The sequence below is a fragment of the Equus przewalskii genome, chromosome 20, assembly GCF_037783145.1.
Source record: "Equus przewalskii isolate Varuska chromosome 20, EquPr2, whole genome shotgun sequence".
Taxonomy (NCBI): domain Eukaryota; kingdom Metazoa; phylum Chordata; class Mammalia; order Perissodactyla; family Equidae; genus Equus; species Equus przewalskii.
Window position 1 is genome coordinate 2,642,534 of NC_091850.1, and position 19,147 is coordinate 2,661,680.

Below are 19,147 nucleotides of genomic sequence, written 5' to 3' on the forward strand. Positions count from 1 at the left end.
ATTCCCTTCCTGGCTCACCTTGGCAACCCGCCATCTCCCTAGGCCTCTGTTTCCCCACTTTGTCTGGTGATGACTCTCAAATTGTTATCAAGTTCCTGGAAGTGTTGGCAGGGTCACAGCTGCCAGGGGACAATCCCACAGGAAGGCTGACCCAAAGCTTGTCCCCTTTCCTTGAGAAAATGAAAAAAGCTGCTTCGGATTCTGCAGTATCTTATTTATTCACTATGGGGAGACAGCAACAAGGGGCAGAGCACATGCAGGGAGGGTGGTGCCCAGGGCTCCGTGGAGAGGGGCACACTCGACCTTCAGGGTCTGGCATCTCCGCAAAACTGAGGATCCTCCAGGCCAGGGAGGGGTGTGGATTTTACCCGAGTTGGCCCCACCCAGGACAGATGGCCTGGGAGAGGTGGTGAGCTCCCTGTTCCAGGCGGTAATCAACAACATCCCCCCAGACGTGGGGCTTTACAGTGCTGTGTGACTTCAGGAGCTTGCCAGACCAGACCCCCCCACCCCAGGCCACGCCCCAGGAGGGTTCAATGGGGACAGAGGGTCAGCAGGTCCTGTCGGGTGCAGCCGCTGAGGCAGCAGTGGTGGGCAGGGTTGGCGGCAGCTGCCCGGCGGTGGTGGTGGTGGCGAGAGGCCTGGGACAGCAGCTGTGGGGCGAGTAGCAGCAAGGGGTCCCCATCGGCCGCCAGCCCGTGGCGGAGATGGCGTCCTTCCAGCCACTGCAGCAGCTCACCTGGGGACAGAGGGGAACTCAGCATGGATGGGGGGACCCAGAGACCCCCCGTGCTGTGTGCACCCGTCTGATGTGCCTGCACAATTTAAAGGGGCGCCCCAAAACCCAACAATCAAGATCAATCACATTTTAATGCAATATTTTTAAAAATCAAAAATTCATGAAGATCAAAATCCGGAAATTGAAAATAAAGGCGCGACCTGACGGCGCACTTGCAAGACCGCCTCGCTCGCCCGGCACCCATTTCTGGGCACGGCCGCACCCTCCGCGGGCTCGTACACACCCGCGCCGCCAGCCGGTGGCCCTGGCCCTGCCCCGGGCGCGCCCCCACCCCACCCGGGGACCCCAGGGCGCAGTCCTCGCCCGCCCCCACTCACGGTCGCCGCCAGCCACGGGCCGCCCGTCCTCGGGGGACCAGCGCGGGCCCCCGCACACCCGCACCAGCGCCCGCACGAAGTGGTGGCCGCACAGCTTCTCGGGCGCCCCCGGGGCGGCCGCGCCCCCCTGCGCCAGCGCCAGCGCCAGGCCCGCGCCCAGCAGCGCCAGCGCCCAGGTGCACCCGCGGGGTTCCATGGCGGCGGGAGGCGCCCGGCCCCGGCTGGGACCCCACTTATAGGCGCCCAGCCCGGCCCAGCTGGGGGCCTTGGAGGGGGAACACAGCGTCCCGCAGGACGTCCCGGGACAGGGTCAAGGGCCGGGTCAGGGCGAGCGTGGTGCAAGCCGACACCCGCTTTTTCTCGTTCTTGGACGCAAGTGCCTGGCTGAGGTTTGAAAGCCAAGCAAGGCTGCACTCCAGAGGCCCCGGCTCGACCCATCGCGCCGCCCCGGGACACGGCGCCCGCCAGCCCCTCTGTCCCCGAGAGCATGGGCGACTCCAGTACGACGGCTGGGGCGCGAGCTTGCTCTCCCCGCGCTGAGAAGCCCGTTCTTGTCGCGCTCCCCAGGAGAGCCGGCGGGCCGCGGAGCCCCCATGTGCACGGCCCGCGCTCCGCCACCTCACTGTGGGATCCCAGGGGTGCCCTGTGTCCCCAGAGGTGCCGTGTGTTCCCCGATCCTGTGAGTAATAAACTTTGGTTTTCAGGGTTCCCTGGCGGCTCCAGGTAAAGGGCATCTTGTAGTCGTAGGGCCTCAAGGGCTGGTCCCACCACAACACTGAGAGGGGCACAGAGCAGCGAGGGTGTCTGTGCCCGGCCGGGGCCTTGGACGTACCTCCCCCAGGGGTAGCACTGGCCGAGGAGTCTGTATTTTTTAAAAACCATTTTGAAGAGGTGAAATATGTAAACCGAGACAGAACCATTCCGGGAGGTGTGAGCGCACCCAGCCAAGGGAGACCAGGAACATCCAGACCAGTTGTCCTTATTCCCATACAAAGAAGGAAACTGAGGCTTCAAGAGGACCCCATGCTTGCCCAAGGCCCCAGGACACGAGGCGGGGGCGGGGGGTGGCTGGCACTGTCTCTCCCACATCAGGGTCTCCTGGGCTGGCCTGCTGGAGCGCAGAGAATAAAGCTGGCGCGATCGCCCAGCATCTCCTTAGGCCAGCCTGGTGCCCAGGAGGCCTTTCGACCCCATTTTAGCAAGGAGGGAAACTAAGGCAGAGAGCAAGGAAGACGCGCGGCCCAGGGCCGGGCGCCTGAGCTGAAAGCCTGCCTGCGGAGCCTGGGGTGGCCCCGAGTCCCCACCAGGTGCGCGCTCTCCCGACGTGGGCCTCCCCTGCTCGCCGTCGCTCTGCACCCCACGCCCACAGTCCTGAGGCGCACGCAGGACACTCGCGCCCCCATGTTGGACCCCTGCCCACAGCCCAGACCTCCCACCCAGCCTTGCCCTCTGACCCCACAGAGCAGCCTGTTCCCTCCAGCCACCCGGAGCCTGTAATCAGCTCCCCAGGACAGAGCCAAGGCCAGCAGCTGCGGGCGGGAAGGCTGCCGTCCTCCAGGGCCCGGGCCAGTGCCCCGCCCTGCTGTCCGGCCTCCCCAGGCTGCCCCCAGACCCCACTGTGGCCCCCATGGGTCCCTACCTACATTCCTCCCCAGCTCACCCCCCCAAGGTTCCCCAACACCCAAGTCCAGCACAAACCATTCTTTCCACTCAACTCCTTTATTCAGTCATCAAACGCTCCGAGTCCCCTCTGTGTCCACCCCAGCCCCGTCCCCAAGAGCCTCCAGGTCAGAGGAGACAAAGCCGGACACGGACATCACCCTAGACCTAGGATCAGAGGGAAGAACAGGGCTGGTGGGGAGCGGTGAGAGCATGCCAGGGAAGGCTGCAGGGAGGTGAGAGCTGGCGTTTTGAGAGATGAATAAGAGTTTTCCAGGAAGGCAAAAGCGGCAGCAAAGCCTTGCAGGCAGGTGAGTGAGTGATGGGGGCTCAGCCTGCACAAGGCACCTTCTCACAAGCCCCAGAAGTTGACTCTGCACAGCACTGTTGCTCTGCCCCTTGTACACGGGACAGAACTGAGGCCCAGAGAGGGGAAGCAACTTGCCCACTGTCACTCAGCAAATAAGTGACAGAACCATGGGCTCTGACACGTGGGCTTTTAACCTCTATACTCTGAAGCTCCTCACTCTCGCCATGCTGTTCCCTCTGCCAAGAATGCCTTTCCTTCCCTCCACTGCTGAAAAGCTCTTGTCAGGCTCCAGTGTCATCAATTGAGTGACTCTCAAGTCAGGACAGAAAGGGCGCCAGGGGACGGGCGGGGAAACTGCAGTCCCACAACACAGGCACAGTTAGGGTGTGCTGGGACCCCAGCCTCCCCCAGCCCCGTGCACGGCCCCAAACCGTCACACAGTCTCTCCCAAAAGCTAGTTTCCGACCAGGCAGTGGTCTTGCCCTTGGCTTCCTCCAGCGAGCGGGGCGGGGGGCGGGGGCCTGAGAGGAGACACAATCTGTGGGACGTCCCCACCGGAAAAGAGGCAGGAAGCTCCAGCGGCCTGGGGAGGAGGCACAGACGGGAGTTTCAGTTCGCAGTCTCCATTCCGGGGGGGCGGGCTCAGCGGGCCCCACCGGTGCATGTGTCTTGAATCTTTACAAGCTCCAAAGGCCACAAGGCTGCTGTTGTTCCCCAAGCCAGGGGTGACCCCCAATGCAATGTCACTTGCCGCATGGGGGTCTCTATGAAGCAGAGGCCCAGAGAGGGGCAGCTCCCTGCCCAAGGTCACACAGCCAGTCCATGGATACCAGAACCCGGAGGTCTATGTGCAGGAGATAGGAAATGACAGTGAGCCGGCTTCTCCCCCAACAAGCAGGGAAGGCTACGGCTGCTACCCCCGGCTCCCACTCCACAGCGCCTCCAGCTGGGGGCCCAGGGCACTGAACGGCGGCCGGTCTTGTGGGCTGGGGGCCCAGCACAGCTTCATGAGCTCATGAACCTGAAGGGGTGGGAGGAGACAACAGGGTCACCTGTGAGTAGTGGGAAGGACATGACTCCTGTTCACAGTTTTAAAATATAAATTAGACTGTCTCTCCCCTGCTCCAGAGCCTCCCGTGGCTGACTCAGAACTAAACCTCATCCCATCCTCTGCCTCCCTCCCTCCATCACCTCCTGCTTGTCCCAGGCAGCCACATCCGCTCCCATCTCGTTATTCAAATACACCAAGCTCATTCCCACCTCAGGGCCTTTGCACCTGCCGTGTCCTCCACTGAAAATGCCCTCTCCTAGCTTTCCTCATGCGTGGGTTCCTCCTCCTCCAGGCATCAAACCCTCTGAGAGGCCCTCCCTGACTCCCCCATCATCTCCTCCTGGTCATCTTTGCAGACAGTGATCGCCACCAGCATGCTCTCGTTAGCCTCTGTTGATTACCAGGACAGAGTAGTGTCTGTTCTGTCTCCTCAGAGCCCGGCACACAGTTGGCGCTCAATACGTGTTTGTGGCCTGAGCAAATTAACTGATGAATAACCAACCACATGTTAGACACCTCTGCAAAAGTTGTGATGATAAACCGGAAGCGCCAGCACCACACAGTGAATGCCGACGGTGTGCGGGGCGGGGAGCCCAGCACCGGGTAGGCGTTAGCTCTTCTGGCCCCTGCACCGGTAAGGCACTCTTATCCCCGTTTTGGAGGTAGGCAAACCGAGGCTCTGAAAGCGTGTGTGACTTGCCGTACAACGAAAGAGCAGCAAGGCAGAGGCCAGGCCCCTCGGGCCTCGGGCCCCGGCTCATGCTCTCCAGCAAGAGGCCCAGAGGGCCCAGCTCGCTTGGCCAAGACCCAAGGGGAACCTACAGAGTGGGAAACTGAGGCTGACCCCGCAGCGCTCACCTCGGCGGGGCAGGCAGGAGGCGCGGGCAGCCTCTGGCCCTCGGCCAGCAGCTCCAGGAGGCGGCACAGGGCCGGGGCGTCTCGCTCACAGCCCATCATGCGCAGGAACTCCTGCGGAGGGAGCGCGCGGTGGGCAGGGGTCAGCCTCGGCAAGCGGACCCTCCCCACTGGGGCCTCCGATGCTGGGACCAGGGCACCCTCAGCAAAGCGGGGCCGCGGGCACTGGCCGGGCAGGGACTGGCCACGAAAGGGGCGGGGGAGGAGGGTGCTGGGCCCCGGGGGCGCCGACTCACGGCCGAGGGGCTGCAGCTCTTGTCGCTGTACGTGAAGAGCTCGTACAGGACCACCCCGAAGCTCCAGACGTCCGACTGGCGCGAGAAGATGTTGTCGGAGAGCGACTCTGGGGCGTACCTGGAGGGCCAGGCAGGCCTTGGGATGCGAGGGCGGGGCAGAGGGCGGGGAAGGGGCAGCCTCCGGCGGGGGGCGCTGGTCAGGGTGGGCGGGGGCTGTGAGGTCGGCCCAGCTGCTGGGTCTCAGCTTCCCTGACTGTGGGACGAGGGGATTCTCCAACCCTGCGGCGGGCGAGGGCGCGACCCCGGCGGGGTCAGGGTGGAGCCGTGGCTGGGGGCGGGGCCAGACTCGGGGTGGGCGGAGCCAGCGCACCAGGAGGCGGGGCGTGGCCTGGAGAGGCCGGGGCCGTGGGAGGGGCAAGGCCGGGGGGCGGGGCCAGGACAGTGCGGAGGAGGGGCCCGGGGTGGGGAGGAGCGCGGAGCCGGGGCGGCGTCCCCACCAGAAAATGGGGCTCTGGCCGGGCTCGCGGACCACGTAGTAGTCTTTGTCGAGCGGCAGCAACTTGGCGAGGCCGAAGTCGGCGATCTTGACGTGCGTCTCGCTCTCCACCAGGATGTTCCGAGCTGCCAGGTCGCGGTGCACGCAGCGTTGGGAGCCCAGGTACTCCATGCCCTGCGGGCGGGCATGGGGACGGACCCCAGGATGACTGGGCAGGGGCCCCAAGCCTGACCTGGAGTCCACCCCCACCCCCACCGAGACCCCAAGCCTAAGCCTAACCCTGTCCTGAGGCATGCTGCTCCGCGGTCCTGACCTTCGCCCACTCAGCCCCACCTCCGACCCGACCTGCAGCCCAGACTGCAGCCCTCAGCCGCCCGCGCTGCCCGCGGCCCCGCACCTTGCAGATCTGCGAGGCGTAGAGGAGCAGACGGCCGGCGTGGAGGCGCGCGCGGTGCCGCTGCAGGAAGTCGCGCAGGCAGCCGCTGGGCAGGTACTCCATGACCAGCCGCAGGCTCTGGCGGCCTGCGGGAGGCGAGAGGCGGCAGGAGTCACCGCGGCCGCTCTGTCTCCTCCGCCTCCCCATCCTTCCGCGGCCCTCCGAGGGGACCTTGGGCCCGCCCGCCTCAGTAATTGCTGTCTATGAAATGGGAAGGCAACAGTGACCCTTACCGCTAAGGTCTCTAGACTCCAGAATGGCTCATGTTTCAGGTGCGGAAATTGACGCTCAGAGAGGTTAAATTGCCTGCCCGAGGTCACCCAGCTGCTAAGGGACAGAGCTGGAACCCTACCCCCGCGCCCTGGATCTGGATAAGCCGGAGCGCCCCGAGCGCCCCCGCTGGTGTTCCCAGCGCCCTGAAATGGCCCTGCAGGAGGATGCGGCATGTGAGGGCAGGCCCTCAGGAGGCTCGCCTGGGCCGTAGCTGACGCCGCGGTACTTGACGATGAAGTCGCTGTGCAGGGCTCGCAGGATCTGGACCTCCCGCTGGAAGTCCCTCTGCTGCTCTGGCCCGCTGTGCTGCAGCTGCTTCACGGCCACCAGGGCGCCTGTGTTGTCACCCAGCGGGTCATAGCGGCACAGCTCCACGCTGCCGAAGTTGCCCTGGGGGACAGCGGGGCTGGTGTTCACGTGCACGGGTGCCGCCCCGCCGCACCCCCCTGGGCCCCCCTCACCTTGCCCAGCTGCGAGATGTACTTGAGGTGCCTCTCCTCATAGATGGTGGGGTCCTGGCAGGCATAGAGCTGGGCGCCATTCCACAGCCCGTCACGGGGCGCCAGGGCACCAGGAGTGGGGTCCGAGAGGAGCTCATAATCTGGGGAGCCCAGGCAGTGAGCAAGCCCTGCATTGGCCCTGGGCCCAGCTCCTAGGCTGACTTGCTGTGTGGCCTCGATCTGCATGCTTACCCTTTCTGTGCATTGTGGCAAAGCCACTGCAAGTCAAAGGGTACTTTATGGAGACAGAAGGGCATTTCCCAGACTCCACTGCTGTGAGATGTGGTCGCTCGCATGACTGAGCTCAGGCTGATGGGGAGACCTGCCAGGGGCCCCTTCAGGCGTGGCCTGTAGCAACCTAGCTTGGGACCCACACTCTCTCTCCTGCCCGCAAAGGATCCCACAGGCACCTGAGGCCACGGGGTGGGTGGAGCCACAAAGGGAGAGCTGCCTGCTGACCTGGATGCCCTCATCAAATGAGAACTAAACATCCGTCATGCTCAACCTGGAGCTGTGGGGCCCGTTTGTCACAGCAGCTGTCGGGCTCATGCTGACCATCACAGTCTCCAACCGCCCCAACCTTGCCAGGCGCAAGGGGCAGGCTCTGTGTGCAGCCGTGGCCTTCTCCCCTGGGGCCCCGTGTGACGGGCCAGCCCTGCCCACCCCGTCCGGCCCAGCGGGCACCTGAGGTGATGAGGCTGTTCAGGTCACGGATGATGCCGCGGAAGGAGGGTCTGAGGCCCCGCTCGTAGGCCATGCACTGCTGGATCAGCAGCGCCAGCTCCGTCCACTTGGGGGCTGGCAGCTGCTGCCGTTCCTGGTAAAACTGGAGCTTCTGAGGGCGGGAGGAGGGCTGGTCAGCCCCAGGGTACCCTCAGGAGGCCCCCCAGACCCACCCGCCCAGCCTCCCCCAGCTGGACTTCAGCCCACCCTTCTGGCAGATGGGGGCTCCAGAGGCCCCTGCTGGTGCTCTGACCTTGGCGGGGTCCAGCATGCTGATGGGCATCGTGACACCGCTGAACACCTCCCAGACTGTGGCACCGAAGCCCCACTTGTCAGCCTCCAAGCCAAGTGTGTGTGCCTCCTGGAGACACTCAGGGGCCACCCAGGGGATCCTGTCGGTGAGCACTGGGGCGGGGGATGTGGTCAGGGATCTGCATCCTTGCCCCACCAGGCTCCTCCCTCCTCCACCCCCATACTTACTCTCCAGGCTTAGCACAGCAGGGCTGACCCCAGGGTCACTCAGCTTGATGAAAGGCGGGCTCCCGTCAGCCCCCTCCCGAGCCAGGAGCACCTTCCGGGCTGAGACATTGCCATGGGGAAGGCCTTTGTCTTCCTAAGAAGGCCAGGCACAGGGAAATGCCAGGGAGGGTTTGATGAATGAGTATTCTGGCTGGCAAACTCCTACACATACTTCAAAGCCCACCTGGTAGCACTCAGACATATGCCAGCATCTTCCCTAGACCACTGGCAGCCTGTCTTGCCTCCTCTAGTCCACCCTCTATGCTGACCTGACCCTGTCCCTCCCCTTCTTAAACAGTGCTCCCCACACCGTGGCTCTCCACGGCCTTCAGGTCCTCAGCCTGGCATTCAAGGCCCTTTGAGATCCAGCCCTTGCTCACTCTTCCCATGAGCTTCTCTCTTCCCTTCTCTCGTGCCCCACCCTGGTCTCCTGCCCACTGAGCTGCCTGATGCACCCCAGGGCACGTGACACACCTCTAAGCCACGGACCTTTGCCCAGGCTGTTTCCTCAGCCTGACATGCCCTCCTTTCTTTCTCCTCCTGATGAACTCCTGCTCAACCTTTATGGCCCCAGCTCCAATACTCCTCTTCTGAGAAGCCTTGCCCAGCCTCCTTGCTCCCAACTCCCCCTGAGACCTGTGGACAACCTTTCTTCTGATGATGAACGTGGCTGTTCCTTTCTTCTGCTCTTATACCTCTGAACCTGTACCTATGCTGTTGCCTCCGTCTAAAATACCCTCCGCTTGCACCCTTGCCAAACTCCTATCCATACTACAGAGCCCCATCTCAATTACCCATCCTCTGTGTGAATGGAGGGTGGAGCAGGCAGAGGAGCACTCACCAGATAGTTGAGGGCATAGGCCAGCTGTTTGATCACCTGCAGCTTCCAGCTGGCCGGCACCAGATGGCCACACTTGCGCAGATATGTGTCCAGCGCCCCCAGGCGGACAAATTCCTGCACCATGATGCCTGGTGGCAGCAAGGAGGGTGGGGTTGGGAGGCAGGACTGCTCTCTGCTCATCAGGCTCCGTCCCCACCACCCCTCAGGGGTCCCTCCAACTCCACTCTGACTGCTCGCTGCCTGCTCCTCCTCCTGCCCTACTTGCCTCTCCTCCCCCTGCCCCTCTTGGGACCATTTGCCTGAAATAATGCCCGGGAGGGGCCGAGCACGCTCCAAAGCCATGTCCTGCCCTCTGCATGTCCTGTGTCTTCTGCTCCAACCTCCCTCTGCCCTCTCTTCCCTAACTCCTATTCATCCTGCCTTCCCAGGGTGAGTGCCCGCCACCCAGCTGGGCCAGCGACCTCCGACCCCACCCCCGACCCCCGAGCCCTGCGCTGCCCCCACGCAAGCCTCTGTCAGCCTGTCCAGGCGGCACAGGTGGCGCTCTGGGCTCCTGAGCTGAGCTGATGGAACCGAGGCTTGGCGAGTGACGCGGCCCTTGCCGCGGTGCAGGCGGCACACAGCCAAGCAGGACTGGAACCTGGGTCTGTCTGACTGAGACAACTCTGGAGGGCTGGGTACCAGGGCAGCCTGGAGCTGCTGCCCAAGGAGTGGCGCTTGAGGAACAGGGGCACAGGGCGCGGGAGCCTGGTGGATGCGGGTTGCTAATGCTGCACGGATGGGCGGGGTGGGGCGGGGCGGGGCGGGGCGCTCACTGTCTCCAGCCATGCACACGCCATGCAGGAACACGAGGTGCTGGTATGACACTTGGCTCATCAAGCTCGCTGCTTCCAGGAACGACTGGGAGCGGGAGAAGGGAGAGAAGAGGCGTGGGCCCCTCCCACTCCGTGGTCAGACCAAGAACCCCAGCCCTGCTGCTCACAAGGCTTCCTGAGGAGGAGACCTGCCCACAGCCTGCTGTGGCCCTGGAGTTCACCACTAGTACCCGCCACACTGTCTCATGATGTCCCGATGAGGCTGCAAGTCCCCACTGTAGTTTACTTTGAGTCTCTCACAGAAGCGGGAGATTTGGGGTTTGAGATGGGCTGCAGACTTCCCCTGGGTGGTCCCTGCTGGTGACCCCTCCACATCACTCCCCTCTCTCTTTGCTCCCTCCTCTCTGGCCCACTGGCCTCGCTGTTCCTTAAACATGCCAAGCTCGGCCCTGCCTCAGGACCTTTGCACTGGCTGTTCCCTCTCTCTGGTGTACTCTTTCTATTTGCATCTAAATTCCCCAACCCTTCCAAATTTCATGGTTTGGAAATGCTGTGGCTACAATTCTGTTGTTTTAAGACCTTGTGTGGTTTTAAATTTCCCTGAATCCATGACCCTCTCTCCAACCAACCCTGACCCCAGAGGCCTGCCCCCGACCCCACCCCACTCACCTCCATGCAGTTCTTGTGCTTGGCATCCATCACTTTCAGCAGCACCTCTGTCTCCCGGGCCTCCCCGTCCACGGCCTCGTGGCGATGACCCCGGTAAATCTTGGTGAAGGACCCATGACCCAGGTTCTCGTGCTGGAGGGTGAGGGGGCAGCAGGAGAGGTGAAGAAGGGGTCTCCCGCAGGGTCCCAGCCCCTGAGCTGGCCCGCACAAGCACAGGCGCTGGCCCCATCTTACAGATGGGGAACCAGGAGCACAGGGATGTTACGTCACATGTCTGAGGCCACACAGCAGACGTGGATGTAGACTGGGTCTCTGAACCCCAACTATGGTCCCGCCCCCATTTCCTGGGGCTTCTTACCCACTCCAGGCTGTCAGCCGGGATCTTGTGAAACGTCATCTGACTCAGCTGGCAGCGGGATGGGGGTTGAACCAGGGATGGCGTGGGTGGGGTGCACCCTCTCCGGACCACAATCAGATTGGACTTTTCTACAGGGAGGGAGTGGAGGAAGAAGGCCAGAGGTCAGAGGTGAAAGGTTATCAAAGGGTTGCTGGCTCCCTAGCCTAGTTTGGGGGTCTCCCCCAGAAGCCAACCTTGGGCTGAGGACTCAAGGGGACATGGTTTACTTGACAGGAGACTCCAGGAAGCCACAGTGGGCGGGAGGGGAATGAGACAGAGGGAAAGAACCCTGAAGGGGGCGCCAATGAGCAGGAGATGCTGTGGGCAACCCGGTGTCAGTCCTGCTAGGGATTGTGGGGGACTCTGGAGAACTCACACCTCAGAGTCGTTCCCAGGGGTTTGTCTGAAAGTGAAATTCACCCAAGAAGAGGCAAGAGCTCGAGAGAGATTAAGTGCTAGTGACATCACTTGGCTCCAGCTGTGCCTGGATCTAGCCATGCCTGAAGGCAGCCTCTATCTGATGAGCAAACAAGTCACCTTTCCTTCCCCAAACCACCTTGGCCTGCAGTCTCCACCACTTGCCACAGAAAAGCTATGCCACACACAGAAAGGCAGGGCCCCAGATCGATCGCTCAGCTTAGGGGAGCGGGCAAGCTCACCTTTGGGTTTAGGGGTGCAGCAGGAGGTGAGGTTCAGCGCGACTCCGTCCACATGCAGGCCACCATCCCAGCAGGCTGCCAGGAGTTCTCGAAGACTGCTATGGGGACGCCCGAGGCCAGCCAGGGAGAAGGTTCCCGTGGGGTCGCACCGGATGAGGCAGCCCTTGTAATCAGGGCCCAGGGGGGTCTGCGAGGAGGAGTGACCCCTGAGAGGGTGAGGGCAGCACCCTGTCTTCACTACCTCTTCCTCAAGCACCACAGGCTCTTCTGACCTCCAAGCCTTTGCATATGCTGTTCCCTCCACCGGGAATGCCTTTTCCCTCCCCTTCTTCAGGGAGCAAATGCCTACATCTTTCAGGTCTCAGCTCCAATGTCACCTCCTCCAGGAAGCCCTCCCTGCCCCCCAGGTCTGTGGTGGTGGACCGACCTGGACACAGACAGTGAGGAGGAAGCTGTCAAAATCCTGGGGACTGCGGCGGAGAACGTAGGAGCCCGGAAGCGAGCCCCCAGTCTTGAGCTTGTTAACTGCAAAATCCAGGCTGTGGGGAAAGGTGAGAGAGGAGAGTGGAGACAGAGAGAGACAGAGAGACGGAGGCAGAGTCATCCAGCTGGGCCTGGGTCTAATCCTGGTCTCTCTGAGGCCTGGGACCTTCCCCAGGTGCCATTCCCTCTCTCCTCCCCACTTATGAAGTGAGCTGGAAGTCGGGGCTTCTGCCCGGGGATCAAACTAGAGGCTGCAGGTGAAGCCGGCGCCGAGCATCCCCAGGAAACGCCCTGGGGCCCCGCGGGGTCGGAGAGAGGGACGCGGCGGCCCTGCCGCACTGCGCGCCGCCTCTGCACCAGGCGCCGGTCAAGCCCCTGCCCCTCGTCCAGGGAGGCGAGGACACGGAGGCGCCACGCGGGGAGGCACCGCGATTCGGACCGGGTGGGTCGGCCGCTGAGGGCGGGCCTGGGGGCGGGTCCTCACGTGATGGGGCCGTGGCACTGCTCGGCCACCTCCTCGAGCAGCCGCGGGGGCGCCACCTCCTTGCAGAAGAAGTGCCGGGAGTCGGCTGTCAGCCGGAAGTAGCCGTCCACGAGCGCCACGAAGGACAAGGCCGCGGGCAGCCCCGGGAACTCGGCCTCCTGCGGGGACCCGCGTCAGCGCCCGCTGCGGCCCAGGGGCGCCGGTCCCGCGTCCCCGCCCTCGGGGTCAGGCGGGAGGGGAGGGTCCAGCACCCACCAGGATCTGGTTGTCTGTCCTGGTGACGGTGACCAGACGGTGCTCCCCGGCCGGGCCAACGCGCGGGGCCTGCTTGATGCTGATGTCCACGATTTCTGGAAAGTCGCAGAAGGGCTGGAGGGCCTGGGGAGGAGAGGGACGGCTGAGGTTGGGGGTCCCGCGAGCCCCGCCCCTCTCAGCCCCGCCCCGCCCCTTCTTTCAGTCCCCTCCCCCGCCCATCCCCAAATATCTCCCAGCCGCTCCCGCCTCCTCCCTCGACCCCCAGTGAGCTCCGCCCCCGCCCCGCCGGGCCCTCGCGGAGCCCCCCACAGCCTCGCCCCTCCTTCGTCCCCGCCTCCTCGCAGCCCCGCCCCTCGGCCCGCCCAGCGGCCGCCCGCACCTCGTCTCCGCCCGGGCTCCAGGCAATGCCGCTGCCACCAGCCACGCGGAGCAGCCCGGGCGCGTCCTGACCACCAGCACCCCCGGGGAGGCCCACGAGGAAGGTCTCGGCGGCCCCGGCCGGGTCCAGCCGCTCCAGGTCCATGATGTACTTGGCCATGAGCGAGTGCCTGTCAGCCTGGCAGGCGACCACGCGGCGCAGGGCCCGGCGCACGGTCCTCCGGATACGCTTCCGAGTCACGAAGCTCAGGCCCTGGATCAGATCGCGCAGGCCGGGGGGCAGGCAGGCCTTGTAGCTGCGAGCGGGGGAGCGGGCCCTTAGTGCGGGGAGGGGCCTCCTCAGGGCCGGACGAGGACACACAACCCAGGCTTTAGTTGAGGGGCTGGGGTGTGGCCTCAGTGTGGGGGCAGGAGGCGCACACGGAGACACACTGGGGGGCACACATGCGGGAAGGACCTCAGTGTGGGGAGGGTCACTGGGGCCCACAGGACAGACAGGACACACACAGGCCTTTTAGCTGCAGGAGGCGGGGCACTGGAGTCTCCCCGGGGGTGGGGGGTGGGGGAGGGGGGCTGGGTCACGCGGACGCACTGCAGGCTCCAGGCTCGTAGGTGGGGAGCCCCTACATGGGGGGCCTGGTGGAGCAACGTTCGCTCACTCCCAGGTAGAGGCTGGGCACCACAGCCTGGAAGCCCTCACCTGACGGTCTTCAGCAGCTCTTCAGGCCGCTGCGCCTGCTCACGGGCCATCCGGGCCAGGTCCAGCACGGCCAGGCTGAGACACTCGCCCTGTTCCTTGAGGCCAAGGCCCACGGGGAGGCGGCCGCTCAGCAGATCGTTGCGGTGCTGGGGGCCAGTCACAGCCCAACATGAGCCCTGATGTCACCCTGCAAACCCCCGCCCCGGGCCAAGGCCCTACTCCTGGGCTGCCGCAGGGAGGATCAGCTGAGACCGCCCAACCGGGAGCCCTGATGTTGCCCTGCGGACCCCACCCCTGGGCTGAGCCCCACGCAGCCCCTACCTGCGCGAAGAGGTGCTCCAGGACTGGCAGGTCAAGGATGGCGCTGGCCAAGTCCTTTCGTAGCCCGAAGCGGTGGCACTTCTCTAGCCCAAACCAGTTGGGAAAGTAAAAGCTGTGGGGAGAGGGGAGATCCCTGGAGTAGGGGCATGGGGAGGGAGAGGACTGTGGCAAGACCTCGCTGAGCCCAGGTTGTGACCTTGAGTTGCTGTGTGACCTTGGGCAGGCAACCCATCGTCTCTGGCCTCAGTTTCTCATCTGTGAAATGGGCAGTGCCCGCCAGGCACCCACTAAGAGGTGCGGGGAGATCACAGGGTTTCAGGGTCCCTGCGGTTTTCCACGCCCACTTCTTAAGCCCCCAGCAAAAGGCGGCCCACCTCTGTGTCACGGGGAGGGTCGTTCCTACCGGAGTCTGTAGACAAGGACCTGGGTGCCCGCATCCTCCACAGAGAAGATGTGGCTTGGGGGGAACCAGCAGGACAGGTCCTCGGTGGCCAGAGCAAAGAGGGAGTGGTACACGGGCAGGATGGCTGAGGGAACACCCCCGTCAGCTCCCCGTCAGCTCCCCGTCCGGTCCCCCCATGCAGCCCCGCAGGCTCTTTCTCACCTGCAGCTCTGACACCATGTCCCACCCCTGCTCACACACACTCTGGGGCTCCCCATTGCCCTTAGGAGAGAAGACATGCACTCAGCCTACTTCTCAGGGTCCCTGCCCCTCTCCCTGGAGCATCTCTTTCCACTGCACATTTGGCCCCGAGCGATGACCACCGTTTCCGCTGATAAGCCGTGCCACCTCTGAGACTCCGCATGTGCCATTCCCTGCGCACCCTCCTCCTTTACCAAACTCCTACGCCCTCTCAGAGCCCCAGCTCCGATGCCGGCTTCACTTGGCAGCTATTCCCTCTCCCAACCTGAGCCCTCCCTCTGGCCAGCCTTCTAGGGAGATACTCACCACTGGCCTTAGCAGCCCGAACACACAGCTCTTCAGCTGAATGGTCCCCAAAGGAGAAGGATAGGCGCTGCGGGGGCCCAGGGCCCCGAGGGGGCAGCAGCACATGCAGAGCACCGGCCTCTGAAGACGAGAGGCTGCAGGAGCGCTGAGCGATCAGGGGCGTCTCCTCGCTTGGTGGCTCCATGAGCACAGCCTGCCTGGACACACAGAGGCCACCTTCAGTTCTGCCAGGCTACACAGCTCGGGGTGGGGGGCAGAGCAGGTGCCGGGTGGGGTAAGGATGGTGCCAGAAAAAGAGGGAGGAGAGAAGGACAGAGACATGCAGAGAGAAAAAGACAGAGATGGAGAGAGGAAGCTGAGTGTGCAAGGTGGGTGAGGAGACATAAACCCCAGGTGAGGGCTGGGCTTGGGACCGGAAGATATTCTGCACCCAAATTTGTGTGAGCTCACACCCCACAATCTCATCTGTGCCCAGGGCAGACATCTCCAGTCAATCTGCAGCCTCCACACATCCCTGCTTCCAGCCCCTGAACCCAGGCAGGCGTGAACAATCAATCACAGGCGTACAAATGGGTACCAGCTCCTGGGCATGGTGGTTGGTCACTCCCTGTGGGTCGGTCTGGAAGCTTCTGCACCCGGTGTGAGGTGTGCGCAGGGGCAGATCCAGACTGATGACTTAGTCAACAACGGTCTCTGTGTCTGTCGCCCCCACCCCTCCCATCTCTGTCCCCTCGGTCGCTGCCCCCACCTAGGCCCCCACAGCAGGAAGCCCTCCGTAGGATGGGCCCAGGGGGAAGCTGCCCCTCTTCCTCCCAGGAGTTTGACTCCTGCCAACGGCCAGCTCTCTCCCACCCTGGGGGACTCCGGAGCTCGGGACCCCTGGCTAGGCAGGAGAAGGGTTGGGTTTGTTCCAGCCCAGTGAGGAAAAGAGGGCAGATGGACAAGATCCACTTAAATTGACCTGAATGAAGAAGATACAAAGCGGGTGTTGGGTAAAATCTTTGCTCCAAGATAACAGTAGGGGGTGGAGGGTGCAGTATTAAAGAGGTTTCAACACACCCAGATTATAACGCGGGGCCTGGGGGTTGGTGAAGAGCGCAGGCTCTGGATTCAGACCCCAGCGCCCCCATATCCCGGCCGCGGGACCCCGGCTGCGGACAGGCTGACTCCCTTTGCTCCTGGGCGACACGGCTTGCTGAGCCCAGCCTGAGGCGTCCCTGCCTTTAGTGCGCAGTAACTGGCACCGTCCTTGAGACTCGGCCCCCAGCGCTGCACAGACGCCGCTAAAGCAGACAGGAAGTGCCCTTGGCGCGGAGTGGCGGCCACCGCGGGGGCGGCGCGGGCAGAGGGCTGCCCCCCGGGGACACCCCGGTATGCCCAGTTCCCCGCCCAGGAGTGGAAACACCCGCAGCCCTGGGGGCCCTGTCACTGCCCACAGAGGTGACCACTGTCCTACTGCTAACAGCCGGGCTCAAGTTGCCCGTCTTCGCGCTTGATATAAACAGAATCACCGCGCGTGTCTTCCGTTCAAAATAAATCTTAAAGAAATAGGATTTTTAAAAAACTATCGAAAGCGAAAAAAAAGAAAGTCAGAGGTGGTGTTCGGGGCCCAGAAAAATGCCCACGCTGGGGCAGCCGACGGCGCCGCGGCTAGGTTCTCGCCTCCTTCGGGGGCCTGGGGTTCACGGGTTCGTATCTCGGGCGCGGACCTACACATCGCGCGTCACGCGCCGCTGTGGCGGCGTCCCAATACGGGATACAGGAAGATGGGCCCGGGTGCTAGCTCGGGGACAATCTTCCTCACACAAAAAAAAAAAGAAAGAAAAAAATAGAAAATGCCCGCGTTTTAACACCAAAATTCCCACATCCCTGGATGGCTGGTCACCCCACGCTCCGGCCTGGGGGCTGGGAGGGTGGGGCGGGAGCTGTCTGCTCAGGGCGCCCCCCCCCCCACCCCTTCGCGAGCTCCCGGACATGAGCAATGATTCATTCAGGGCCGGATTGCTGGGAATGGGAGGCCTCTTTTTAGCCGGACAAAGTGGGAGCCCAGAGAGGGGAGCGGTTTGCCAGAGGCCGCACAGCCAGCCGCGCCAGCTCACGTCCGTCTGGCAGCTTTCCGTTCGTCTGGCAGCTTTCCTCGGAGGCCTGGAAGGTGAACCGGCCTTTGTCCGCAGCCTCGACCTTCCCTGTGGCCCCCACCCCGCGCCCCCGCCCGGCCCGGCCCGGCCAGCAGCTCTTACCTGGAGGCTGGGCGCCTGGCCGAGGACGACTGGGCAGAGCCCCGCGGCAGCCGGAGGAAAGTCCCACTCGGCTCCTTCCTGTGTGGGGCCCCTCGGCTTCCTGAACCGCTGTCACTTATTGAAAGTCATGGCCATGTGGGCGACGGGGGTGGGGAGGCGAGACGCAGAAAGTTCCGGAAGCCTCTGCAGCACTGGCCCTGCTCAGCTAGGCGGCTGGAGACCCTAGACGGAAGGCAGGGCGTGCCAGCACCGAGAAGGGCCCGGGTCACACGGGGGCTCAGCAGGCTCCAGACTCAACGCCCCAGTTCCTCCAGCCTCAGTTTACCCATCTGTGGCATACGTGGGTTGGGCACCCAACAGAACGAATTTTGCACCCAGGGAAGGGAATTCGGCTGGATCTGCCCAGGAAGGAGGGGAGGAAGTTGCCCCAGACAAAGGTCAAGTTCCCCTTCGAGGTATTCCTGCTATAGACCCTTCTCTCGGGGGGTGACGGCCCCTCTGTGCTCACTGCCCGCGCCCAGCTCCAGAGACCCTGTGCAGACCAGGCAGCAGCGAGCTGGGGTCTGAAGCAGGCCGGGGAAGCAGCGCAGCGGGGGAGGCTCCGCAGGGCAGAGGCGGTGAGGGAGGACTGAGCTCAGCGGTTCTGGAGCAGAGAGGAGGCGCGCACGGCGGGAAGAGGCGAGGAGGGAAGGGACGCAGTGCGGCCAGGGGCCAGGGCTGCCTGGTGGTCTTCTTAATGCTCTGGAGGCTGTCGTGAGTGACGGAGGCAGGAGGCCGGGCCAGCGTCGGGGTGAGACCTGGGACAATGTCCTTAGTGGGATACGGACGCCAGAAAGCAGAGCCCTGGGGCTAGATTTCAGAGGGCTCTTTCATCTCTGTAACCCATCACAAGTCCTGGCACAAAAATGGCTCTGGTCTGTATTTTGTTGACTTTAATTCAATCACCCACAGACACTTATTGGGCACCTCCCGTGTGCAGGGCATTGGAGGCACAGGAGCAGACAGAGCTGACCCGGTCTCTGTCTGGTGGAGCTGACAGTCTAGTGGGGGACATGAGGATAAACAGACTATTACCCATTCACTGTTTCAGTGGCATTTCGGGCCAGGCTGCTAGGAGGGCTTCCTGGAGGAAGTAACTTGGGTACTGAAATCCAAGGACAGGTGAGATTAGCCGGACAGTGATCTGGAGGTGTGGGGACTTCTGGCAGAGGGTGCAGCCCAGGCAAAGGCTGGGAGGCTGGACAAGGTCAGAGTGTCCTAAGGGGCAGGCTGGCAGGGACTGCTGAGCTGAGAGTCATGTGGGGCAGCAGTAGGGCTTCATGCGTGGGGGAGGGACACGGGCCGCGTCTTCAGCACAGCAGACGCTGCATCCGCTTGTGGCAGGAAGTGCTGCCTGGAGGCGTAGCCTAATCTTCTCTTCTTCCTGGGCTGCTTCCGCAGAGAGGGATGTATCCCCGGCCTGGAGACAGAAGCTCCTGCCCTCCAGGAAGGACGGCCAGTCTCCAGGCCCCGGAAAACCCCAGGCTATGATCACCATGGTATGCTGAGACTACCGAGAGGAACAGGGTCAGGACCAAGGTGGACCCTCAGCCCAGAGCCAGGTGCGTCAAGGCACCACAAGGAGGCTCCAGGGTCAGAGCCAGAACCTGTCCAGGAAGGAAGTGGAAACTCCAGTGACGCAAACATCCCACTTTTCTACCAGCAAAAACCCATAAATACAAA

General features: G+C 63.4%; 2 protein-coding genes across 10 annotated transcripts; both read right to left on the reverse strand.

Moving 5' to 3' along the window:
• Positions 1-199: 199 nt before the first annotated feature.
• INSL3 (insulin like 3) lies at positions 200-1,347 on the reverse strand. The gene is made up of 2 exons (XM_070586570.1): positions 1,117-1,347; positions 200-739 (listed from the first exon to the last, which is right to left on the reverse strand). Exons 1-2 carry the CDS (start codon positions 1,310-1,312, stop codon positions 534-536), a joined length of 402 nt encoding a protein of 133 aa, XP_070442671.1. The 5' UTR covers positions 1,313-1,347; the 3' UTR covers positions 200-533.
• A 1,472-nt stretch (positions 1,348-2,819) lies between these two features.
• On the reverse strand, positions 2,820-17,865 carry JAK3 (Janus kinase 3). Of its 9 annotated transcripts, none has more exons than XM_070586572.1 (25): positions 17,426-17,512; positions 17,285-17,330; positions 15,186-15,382; positions 14,640-14,763; positions 14,237-14,348; positions 13,916-14,061; positions 13,217-13,511; positions 12,838-12,960; positions 12,583-12,740; positions 12,043-12,154; positions 11,616-11,802; positions 10,918-11,045; positions 10,560-10,691; positions 9,891-9,975; positions 9,076-9,203; positions 8,196-8,328; positions 7,969-8,120; positions 7,677-7,827; positions 6,954-7,093; positions 6,693-6,882; positions 6,181-6,305; positions 5,785-5,957; positions 5,288-5,405; positions 4,995-5,105; positions 2,820-4,106 (listed from the first exon to the last, which is right to left on the reverse strand). In XM_070586572.1, exons 3-25 carry the CDS (start codon positions 15,367-15,369, stop codon positions 3,999-4,001), a joined length of 3,315 nt encoding a protein of 1,104 aa, XP_070442673.1. In that variant the 5' UTR covers positions 15,370-15,382; positions 17,285-17,330; positions 17,426-17,512; the 3' UTR covers positions 2,820-3,998. The 9 variants fall into 9 exon arrangements, with proteins under 9 accessions (XP_070442673.1, XP_070442674.1, XP_070442678.1 ...); XM_070586573.1 differs by having other exon boundaries at positions 16,245-17,330; positions 17,426-17,455; XM_070586577.1 differs by having other exon boundaries at positions 15,186-15,378; positions 17,426-17,447.
• Positions 17,866-19,147: the final 1,282 nt, after the last annotated feature.

Excerpts from the sequence above, each read along its gene's own strand:
- JAK3 (XM_070586571.1), bottom strand. The coding sequence starts at position 15,369 with ATGGAGCCACCAAGCGAGGAGACGCCCCTGATCGCTCAGCGCTCCTGC. Across the intron at positions 13,512-13,915 it reads GAGCTGCTGAAGACCGTCAG|CTACAAGGCCTGCCTGCCCC; the intron begins GTGAGGGCTTCC and ends CCCCGCTCGCAG. Across the intron at positions 5,106-5,287 it reads AGAGCTGCAGCCCCTCGGCC|GAGTTCCTGCGCATGATGGG; the intron begins GTGAGTCGGCGC and ends CTCCCTCCGCAG.
- INSL3 (XM_070586570.1), bottom strand. The coding sequence starts at position 1,312 with ATGGAACCCCGCGGGTGCACCTGGGCGCTGGCGCTGCTGGGCGCGGGC. Across the intron at positions 740-1,116 it reads GCCCGTGGCTGGCGGCGACC|GTGAGCTGCTGCAGTGGCTG; the intron begins GTGAGTGGGGGC and ends CTCTGTCCCCAG.